This window comes from Vombatus ursinus, unplaced genomic scaffold (genome assembly GCF_900497805.2).
Source record: "Vombatus ursinus unplaced genomic scaffold, bare-nosed wombat genome assembly UNPS02001287.1, whole genome shotgun sequence".
In the NCBI taxonomy this organism is placed as follows: Eukaryota; Metazoa; Chordata; class Mammalia; order Diprotodontia; family Vombatidae; genus Vombatus; species Vombatus ursinus.
This window is the reverse complement of record NW_020941065.1, coordinates 13841232-13851563: the sequence shown is the minus strand read 5'-3', so window position 1 is coordinate 13851563 and position 10332 is coordinate 13841232. Positions and strand designations below refer to the sequence as shown.

Below are 10332 nucleotides of genomic sequence, written 5' to 3'. Positions count from 1 at the left end.
GCCGAGACTGACGTCATCACCGTGCGCCGACGCCGACACCGACTTCATCGCCCGGCGCTCCCGGCGTCCCCCGCGACCGAGCTGGGGCGGGGCCAGGGAGGGGGACGTGAGGGGGCGGGGCGGGGCGGGCCCTGCGCGTGACCGGGAGGGCCGCCGCTCGTGCCGCGCTCAGGTAGCCCGGGAGGGGCGGGAGGAGGGAAGATGGTGGGCCGGGGAGGAGGACCCCTCCCCCGTTCCGGCCCATAGCCTCTCGAGGTCGGGGGTAGGGGCGGCGGGCCACAGCTGGACGTGCCGATCCCCCCGCCCTTGGGCGGACTGCGCATGCGCAGACCGAGGAGGCCGGAGAGAGGAGGGAACCCGCAGCCGGCGCCACTGTGCTCACGTGGCCGGCGGGGTCTGGGGGAAACTGAGGCCCGGAGGCGTCGAGCGGCCTGCGAATGAGCGGCATGGCCGGGGTTCAGGCGTCTGTGGGGAAGGAGCCTCAGGGCACTTTAGTCAACAAGCATTTATTAAGTTCCTGCTGTGTGCCAGGCTCTGTGCTAAGACGAATCAATAAGCGTTTATTAAGCTACTACCAGGTGCTGGGGGTACAGCCGCATTAGTAAGTGCTCAGAGCTGGGGAGAAAAGCCAACGAGCATTTATTAACCTCCTGCTGTGTGCCAGGCGCTGTGCTAAGCACTAGAGATACAAATAAGTCAATAAGCCTTAAGTGCCTACTGTGTGCTAAGCTCTGGGGACCCAGAGAAAGGCAAAAGATGGAGGAGGAGGAGCTCAGAATCTAACGAGGGAGACAGCATGCAAACAGCTGTGCACAATCATCAGGATTAACAGGAAACAACAGGGAAAGCGCTAGAATTAAGAGGCATTGGGAAAGGTTTCCGGGAGAAGATGGTGCCAGTGGGCAGAGATGAGGAGGGGGAGCATCGTGCATGGGGAGAAGCCATGGAAAATAGTGGAGTCTGGAGATGGAGGGTCTTGTGCGAGCCAGTCACCCGGAGGCAGAGTGCTTGGAAGAGAAGAGAAGAACCTTAGAACACCAGCACCTTAGCACCTAGAACATCAAAGTCAAGAAGGACCTTAGACTGCCAGAGTTGGTAGTTCCTTAGAACACAGAACGTCAGGCTTGTAGGCCGTAGACCAATTCCTTTTTTATAGAGGAGAACACTGAGGCCCGGAGGTCACGCTCCAAATTAGTGGCAGAGCCCTGACTTAGGACCCAGGCTATGGCTCTCTCTTCCACACCCCTTCTCTTTCCCTTCCCCCCCACCCCCTTCCTTGGTTCTTTCAATTCAACAAGTGTTGCCTACTCACTATGCCCAGGGCCAGCTGCTGTACCCCTTCATCAGAACTGCTTGTAATCCCAGGGGCTGATCACTTCCTGCAGACTGTCACCTGCTTTGGCCTCTGGGGAAAGGGATGAACACCTTCTCCCTTGTAGGGCAGATGCTCTAGATAACACATTGTGTCTCTTCTAGTGCTAGGCTGGGGCCTTATGCCTCCCAGGTCCCTAATACTTGTTAGTTGGGTATCATGATTCAAAAGCCCAACTGGCAAGTTACCGTTTTGTTGTTTCAGAACCTGCCCACTTCTGGGGAATTTACATCCTTTTCTTTTGTTTCAGTTTCAGGTTGCCAGGGGATAGTTCTTTAATTTCTGTTCTGTTAATTCCATGTATGGCTAGCTGAATGTTTGTTCCCAGGGAGATTTGCCACCCGTTACTGGACAGTAACTCCAGTGAGGAGAAGAGACAAGGAGAGAAAACCCGGCTTCAGAGTTCGCACTTTGTGATTTTTGAGCCCTTTGTACCTTAGTTTTCTCATGGATAAAGTGGGGATACTTCTCTTACAAGGGTGTTGTAGGGCAAATAAGATAAAGAATGATGTAAGTCTGGGATAATAGTACACATTTATATGATACTTGATTATTTCGGGACCTTCTGTGATGATCTGATAACCATTTATTATTTCTTTTCTTAATCATAGCATTTAAACCTCAAAGAAAACTCTTTGAAAATATTTGCATCAGCTGATGTCTGTTAGGTCACATGATGGGAGCACGGACTTTGAAATAACTTATTCATTATATTCCTTCTAGGGCTAAAATATTAATTTGGATTGGAAGCACCAAGCTGAAAATAGAAGTATCTGGACACCTTTGAACTGGAGGAGAGGGGGTGACTTCTCCAAGTCTGAAGCATGCACCCCACCAACAGGACTGGGCTGGGGAAATGTGCCACAGATTTCCTAGCATAGCCAGTGAAGGAATGCTTCAGGGCAGGGTCCTGTACGAGCTGTCCAGACGGCTTGGATTTCTTGGTAGAAGCTTTGTTTTTTTGGACATCTCTTTTCTGTGATAAGGAAATTTGAAGCTATACCCCCTCTGCTTCAGACGTTCAAGAGACCCCTAGGCCTGTGAAGAAGAAAGCATCCGACACCTTCACTCGGGCTCAGCGAGTGCTCGTTGTAGACACCTAAAAGTAAAGGCTGCCAGGCCTCTTCCCATTGGATTGGTGAAATCAAGGGAAGGAGAATCTGCCATTGTTACCGGAAAGAGAGATGGCTGAACAGTTTTTAGTGGAGAAGAAAACTCATGTGAGGAGCATGAGGCAGATTTAAGCCAACCCGAAGTAAATGGCCACCTCTGGCTTAGAAGGAGCCAAGGCAGTCTCTTGGTGAGTAACCCATCAACCATGTGACTTAAGTGAAGTCTGCTGTGGAACAGCTCTGCTGCTTTTTTTTTTTTTTATTTTTAGTTATTTATTTTTTAAAATGCATTTTGTGAGGGTGTTGATTCAATGGTAGAGCTTCAGTTCACCAGACGTATATTAAACCTTGCACGTAGTGGGCACTTTATGGTTTCCAAAGTGCTCCCATAAAGATACAGAATCTCGGGGTTGGGGGGGACCCAGGGAGGCCATCCCTGAACAGCATCACAGGCACGTGCTCATTCGCTGCTTGGAGACTTCCAGAAAGGGAAACCCACCCCTGTCCTTTGGGGCATCTCGTTCCGCTGTGGGATGGCTCTGATCGTCAGGATTCCTCAGGTCAGGCCTCAGCCTCCCTCGGCTCAGCTTCTGCCTTTTGGCCCCTGGTTCTACCCTTGGGTCCAGTCAGAACAGAGCCCACCCCTTTTCCAGATGGTGGGCCGTTGGGTATTTGAAGGCAGCAAACCTTAAAGCACTCTAGAAACGCTAGCTATTATTATCATCATTACTGCTACTGTAGGCAATGATTTGTGCTCCAGTCTGGGAATAGAAAGATGAAAAATGATATCGTTCCTGTTCTCAGGTAGTCTGTTGGGGGAAGAGGTAGATATGGACATTTGCCCATGTTATCCTCATAATAACAGAGAAGTGTTGCTATTCCCAGTTAGGAATGAATGAAAAACGTGAAGCTCAGGGAACTCTCCTGTCGGGCAAGAGGATGAGGCAGACGAGGAGGTGGAGAGAGCCTGGTACTAGGCCTGGGCCTGCTGCTGGCTGCTCTACGGGTCTCCTCCGGAGCCTCCATCCCAGCTCAGTCATTGGCTGCCTCTGTGACACTGGCCAAGCCGCCGGGCCCGTCTGGTCCTCGGTTCTGACTTGTAGAGGTCAGAGCTTTTGGTAAAATGCAGAGCATGAGGAAGGGGAGGGCCTGTGGCACCCAGGATTCAGTCTGAGGCAGCAGCCCTGAGGACCCTGGGTGCCCGAGAGGAAGGATCCTGACAACCTCCCCATGCCCAGAGCATTGTAAGATGTAAAAAGAGCTTTCCTCTAAGCGGCCCTCAGGTAGGCAATGCTTATTATTATTGCCCTTCTTTTTACAGAGGAGGGAGCTGATGCTCAGAGAGGTTGAAGGGACTTTCTTGTGATTATGCATCAAGTCATCCTCAGAAGGGGAATTTTAAAGAAGTCTGGACTTGGAGTCAGATTATCTGAGTTTGCATCCTGCCCCTTGTCACTCCCTCACCTCTCTGGGCCCCAGCCTCCACATCTGTAAAAGGAGGACTCCGAAGGCCATTCCAACTGCAGATCTACGAGCCTGGGATCCCGGGGCTCTTCCGACTCCCTCGGATGCACTTTGCTCTTTCCCAACTTCCACTGTGCCAACATTGTCGGCTGCCCCCAACTTCCTCTTAATGCTGCAGGAACTTAGTTATCAAAAGAAAGTGGTGAATGGTGTGGTTGAACAGTGAAGGCTCCTTGTTCCAAATACAACTTGTCATCGTGGGCACTTCATTCTTCCTTTCTCTCACTCTCATTCTTTCCTGGACACGTGGTCCCGGATGCATAGAGGCATGTTTTTAGGGGGACACTCCTGCGCTTGGGCAGTGGTTCTGCCCATTTGTTGTTCAGAGGGTCCGGAAGGGCTCACTGACACTGAATCATGAGTCTTTCAGGGAGGAGATGGCGTTGGGGCGCTAGGTTAAAAATGGCGGCATCCCAGGAGGCTAAGAAACACGCTGTCATCCTGCCCCTCTGTCTCTCCAGGTGGAATTATTTTTTTCTTTACGATGGCTCGAAGGTAAAGGAAGAAGGAGACCCAACAAGAGCAGGCATTTGCTATTTCTATCCTTCTCAGGTAAGCCACGCGGTATTTTATTCCGCTCTCACGTAGCGGTTTTTAGAAACTGGGGCCCTCAGCTGTGTGTGCGATCTGGGAATGAGGTTTTGTTGCATTTGGAACATGCACAGGCATGGCCCCAGAGGTCTCTGAGGCGCCTCTCCCGTGCCTGATAACCCTGCTTTGTCCTGAGGAGGACGCACAGTTCAGATGAAACCCAGCCCCCGCCCACATAGAGCTTGTAGCTTATCCCCGGCTCTTAGTCATCAGATGGCTGGTTCTGGTCTTGAAATCTCTGGATTTTTTTGTTGCCCTTCTGCAGCCATCACTGCTACCCCCTGCTCCCTTCCTTTCTCTTGAGCCTCCTCTTTAGCAGAGTAGATATTGGTGTCTGCCAGAATGATGACTGTGACTTGGCCAATGTTGTCCCCTTTGTCCTGGAGGAGATGCTTCAGTTGGTGCTGCTGTGGCCTTCTGGTCCCTAGACAAGATTGCTTTAGCTGTGAAAGGCGAGAGTGTTAGTGCCTGTGCCCATGCTCGGTGCCAGGCCCACATTTGGTGCTATATAGGTACTTAATCCCCTGCCCTTTCCTTGGCACAGAATGATCTGTGCAAGCATCCCCTCCCCCAGTCAATGTTCTCCTTCATTCAAACATCCACATAGTGAGTGTCCTTTCTGTGGCCAGGCAGGCGGTGAAGGATTTCACTCTCTTCTTTGGCATCCTCTCTTTTCCCACAGACCGTGCTCGACCAGCAGGAGTTCCTCTGTGGACATATTGCTGGAGTTGTCCGCTGTATTTTTGAAATTTCCGGGTCTCCTCCCAGTCTTGTTCGTTTGAGGAAATTGAAATTTGCCATAAAGGTTGATGGAGATTACCTTTGGGTAAGTTAAAAATTGACATTGATTATGAGAGATAGGACAGAGGCGGCCACATGTGGCTTCGAGGCCGCAGGTTCCCCGCCTCAGGATAGGCAATGGATTTCTTTGGGGTAGGGAGCTTCAAGTGAAGAAAGTCCCTTTGCCAGTGCAGGTCGGCACCCTTTCTGAATTCGGAGCCCTTGGGAGATACCCAAAGTTCTCAGAGCTGAAGTGACTTGCTGAGGGCCCCACAGCCAGGCATTGTCAGAGGCAGGACGTGAATTCTGGTTCTTAGTAGAGAGCTGTTTAAAAATGATGATTGTGGTTTGGTTTAGTGACGGAAATGGTGTAACCACATTTAGACAGTGTCACTTTTTTAGTCAGACAGCCCAGGAGCCCATGGTGATATTCTCTGCTGGTGAGGACAGTTACCCTCTGGCCTTCTCTGCAGCTTCTTTCTAACCAGAGGGCATTGGGACTCACTTGCCCAGTATCTGGGAGCTCCATTTACTCTGATTTACAAATTGAGTTCCACCCTCCTGGTTACCTTGGTTCATCAGGAAGATGGGCTGGGTGAACTCAAAACCATAATGCATTTAGGGGCATAACACCTTGAGTTTTGGGGAACACAAGAAGATTGAAGCCTTTTCCTTTTCCAGTAAGCAGTCTGTGTGTGCCTTCTGTAGCCAGTCATTAGATATATTCTAGAATTAAATTAGATATATATTCTAGAATTAAAGGCTTTTCAAGCTGAAGGGAACCTTGGACATCAGCTAGTGTTCAGTCACCTCATGGCAAGGATGAAGATACAGAGGGGCCCTGAGGCCAGAGAGCTGGGCCAGGATCATGTAGCCATCTGTCTCTCATTTCAAAGGCAACTTCCATGTTAGAACAGTGTGGCTCCTTGAAACTTTCCGTAGAAGTGGGGCAGGGCAGTTAATTCAGTTCAACGAGTATTTATTGAATAGCTGCCCTGTGACCAGCATGGTGCTTAGCACTCAGAGGCCTTGTCTTCTGCCCGTGATCTAGTTGGGGACATGAGAAATTCACCCTTGGAAAAATTAGAAATATTCTAGATACTGCATAATAAAGGGTTAAGTAGAATATAATCAAGTGCCAAACTGTCAGTCATCCAGTAAATATTGATTAAGTACCTCTTGCTAAGGCCTAGGGATACAAAGAAAGGTAAAAACAGTCCCTGCCCTGACTGAGCTCAGTCTAATGGGATATATGACATCAGTTAGTAAGAGGGCTTTCAGCAAAGAAGGAGAGAAATGTGAGTGGAAGTGACCGGAGAGGCATCCTGGAGGAGAGGCATTTGAACCTGGCCCTGGGGGATGAGGATTTGAACTGTGAGAGAAGGGGCCCAGGAAGACCCTTTATTTGGGAGGTCAGCAGGAGCTGTGATGAGGAGGGCCGCTGAGGATGCTGGGCTGGAGCAGAAGCTTGTGCTGGGGAGTCTGGATGGTGGGTGAGACCAGACCCTGGACACCTTTAGTGCCCCGGTGAGGGAGGCTGTGACCTTAGGTATAGCTTTGTGGGGTCCCTCTGTGTCCGAAGGTGCTGGGCTGCACAGCAGAGCTCCCCGATGTCAGATGCAAGGAATTCCTGGATCAGCTGATTGGATTCTTTCGGTTTTATAACGGACCCGTATCTCTGGCTTACCAGGTACGTAGATGCAGATTGGTCGACCCCGCTCCATCGATAGGCCCACTTTGGAAGGCGGATGTTACCAGAACACCTCATAATGCTGAGGAGTGCTCTTTGATCATATTTATAGGACTGTCCTCTTTCTCCTCCTTCCATCCTCTCTTAGCACTGCATCTGCGGTCATTAGCTGTGGTGATTGTCCTGTTGTCTCCCCCGTCCCCTGCCCAGCTCGGCCCCCTCATCCTGAGGGTTAGACAGCAGGTGTTCACATTCAGCTCCTGGCTCCCAGGCCCATGCAGCTGCAGGTGGCAGCCAGCTTCAGGGCAGTGGACAGGAGCGTCTTCTGGCTCCACTGCTCTAGAGAGAGTACCGCAAAGGGCCCCTCCCACCTCCCCAGAGAGCAGTGTTGGCTATGAACGACCGGGCCAAAGGGACGTTCTGTCAGGTCTTCAGGTGTAATGAATTTATCTGCAACCATTCCTGTTTTAGAATGGGCCTCAGGAAGAGCTGAGCAGAGAGTGGGACAGTTTCATCGACTGTATTCTGAAGAACACCAGTGAGCCGCACAAAATATTCAGTTCCCTTTGGAATTTGGACAAAACGAAGGTAACCTGACCTCCCCTTCCCCCTTATTTATTGCGTATGTGGGAATAATTACTTTTCCAGCCTGTCTTTCAAATAGAATGTGTGTATACGTATATGTATATGTATAGACACACCCCCACATATAGGTGGGCATAATAGATATTACACGTCTAGACACTGTAGAGAAGCAACATGGCAAACTAGTTGGAGTCTTGGTCTCTGAGGCAGGGAGGTCTGGGTTCTGATCTGTCCTTGACCCCTTGATTCGAGCCTCGGGCAGCTCCCTCAGACTCTTATTTTCAGAGGATTCTAGGTTTAGAATCGGAAGGTTCTTTAGAGACCCTTATGGCTGACTCTTCTCTTTTAATAATAATATCTAGCATCTGCACAGTGCTCTAAGGCAGTCAAAGCATTTTACAGACGCTCTCTCCTTGGAGCCTCACAACAGCCTGGAGAAGTAGGTGCTTACTATTATCCCCATTTTATAGATGAGGAAATTGAGGCAGGCAGAGGCGAAGTGACTTGTCCAGGTCACACAGCTAGTAAGTCTCTGAGGATGGGTTTGAACCCAGGTGTTTCTGAGTGCAAGGCTGGCTGTATGCTGCGTCCCTGAGCCACCTGCATCAAGGCAGGAGTTCCCATGTCAGAAGTCTTCCCTGCCAGCAGCATCCTAGACCTTTAGTGTCAAGCTGTAAAGGCCTCTCTCTCCACATGTGCTCGAGGGTGAGTTGCATGGGTCCTTCCCCTGCTAGCATCATCCACTCTTGCACTCTTAGAGCTGATAATAAGTATTTGGCCACAGTCAGGAAGAGAGAAGGCAAGACTGCAAGGTGAGGTGGAGGAGAGAGGCTGCAAAGCCCCTGCTTTTGATGAGGAGACAATCTCTTTGCCACAGGAGTGGGTGAGACGTGGGCTGGGCAGGCAGCTGGCCGAGGCTCCCACGCTCGCTGCTTCTTGGCATTTTTGATGATGGTGAACGTTATGTCCTTTGGAAAGGCATCCAAGGACAACAAAGGGGTTTGTTTTCCACTGAAAACTGGAGTTCCTGAAGGTTGCCAGAGCAGAGGATTGACAGCTCTGTGGCTGCTCCCTCTTTTATTGGCTTCTGTGCTTCTCCAGCTTGAGATGCCACCCATGGCGTCCAGTATTAGTGCCGAGCCAGCACGTGGGCGCCAAGCAAACATTTCCTGATTGGTTGGCTGCCTTTGGTCGATCTCCAGCTCTGAGGGTAGGTTTACACAGCGCCCACCTCACAAACCCACCTGCTCTTTTTAAACAAAATGTCCCAATGGGCTTGGCCTTCAGTCTATGGCTGGGCAAAAAAGGAATCATGTGGGGACCAAACCCAAGGTTTTGGTTTCATTTATACAGCTCTGACAAATTAATGACATTTCTATGACACTTATGAAAAGGAAGGTGGCCAGCAAGCAGCTTGTCAGGTGTTACAGAAGGGTTCTGAGGGGTGTGGCGTCCTGAGCTGAGGGCGGCCGAGGGGGCCTGGGGCTTTCTGTTCCTGTGTTGTTGCCTGGTGTCATGGGGGCAGAGAACTTAGGAAAGCCAGACAGGGAGTGAGTGCAGCTGGAGGGAGGTGGTGGTGGAGTGGGGTGCTCATTGGACAGGAGGCCTTAGGCCCTTTTTATCACCAGTGTTAACATCAAAAACCACTTCCTCCCACTCCCGCTGAAGAGCAGGAAGCAGAGATGCCTTTGTTTACTCTCTGCTCGGGACAGCGTGGAGGGCTGTGTCCTGTCATTCCTTCCAGCTCCCAGACTTGTCTTTACGGCTGGGTTTTGTGACGTCAGCACTTTTGAGGATGGAAAGCTAGGTCAGGCTAGGGTGTTGACTCCAATAGAGTTAGGTAGGACTTGGCCATGCCCTGCCGAAAACTCTTCCCTCCTTCACCTGGTCCTTGTTGTCTGTCTTCTCCCTTTTTTCCACAGGTGGAACCCCTCCTGTTACTAAAAGCCGCTCTCATTCTGCAGACCTGCCAGCGATATCCTCACATTCTGGCCGGCTGCATCCTCTATCAGGGACTGTGAGTACCTCAGCTCCCCATCTTGTTTACTGCAGTGGTCATGCTTCAGAACTCAGCCTGGCACTGACCGCTTTGTCCCTAGCTCCCTCCTGGCTGTGCTCTTGTGAGGGTGAGCCAAGTGACTGGTACTCTGGGTGCTGGCATGTGTTGTAAACAGAAGATGCCCCAGATTTGATCTGGGGGGTATGTGGATCCTGTTCAGTAAAGCCAGAAGGGATTAGGGGAAGGGAGGACTGGGATTTTTCACTTTCGGTGGAGGGAGATGAATTTATTTTTTAATGATAACTTTTTTTCAATCAGTAAAAATCTTTTTTTTTCCCCTCCTACTCCCAACTTCCCCCCTTTCCCCTCCCCCAATTGAGAATGGAAGGAAAACAAAATTTCTCTTGCGACGTATGGTGTCAAGCCCAACAAATGTGTGCATTGGCCACGTCCAAAAAACGTGTTATTCTGTCCTCTTGAATCCTTCGTCTCTCTATCTACAGGCAGGCGGCATGTTTCATCATTAGTCCTTTGAAATTGTTGGCGGTCCCTACAGGAATTAGAGTTCCTAATTCTTTCAAAGTTGTTTGTCTTTACCATCGTGGTCATTGTCCTTCTTGTTCTTCTCACTTCACTCTGCATCAGTTTATATAAATCTTCATAGATTTCTCTGAAACCA

The 10332-nt window shown here is 50.3% G+C and overlaps 1 protein-coding gene across 3 annotated transcripts in view; it reads left to right on the top strand.

Moving 5' to 3' along the window:
* The first annotated feature begins 126 nt into the window (after window positions 1-126).
* The window catches only part of HPS4 (HPS4 biogenesis of lysosomal organelles complex 3 subunit 2), a 30392-nt gene continuing 20186 nt past the window's right edge, over window positions 127-10332 (top strand). For 2 of the 3 annotated variants that reach the window (XM_027864808.1, XM_027864805.1), the window contains exons 1-7: window positions 127-172; window positions 2096-2672; window positions 4470-4560; window positions 5282-5425; window positions 6962-7069; window positions 7541-7657; window positions 9577-9671. In XM_027864808.1, the coding sequence (XP_027720609.1) occupies window positions 2632-2672; window positions 4470-4560; window positions 5282-5425; window positions 6962-7069; window positions 7541-7657; window positions 9577-9671 (596 nt within the window). In that variant the 5' untranslated portion in view covers window positions 127-172; window positions 2096-2631. Of the gene's footprint in view, window positions 173-1748; window positions 1883-2095; window positions 2673-4469; window positions 4561-5281; window positions 5426-6961; window positions 7070-7540; window positions 7658-9576; window positions 9672-10332 lie in introns of those variants that run through there. The other variant, XM_027864807.1, reaches the window with a different exon arrangement.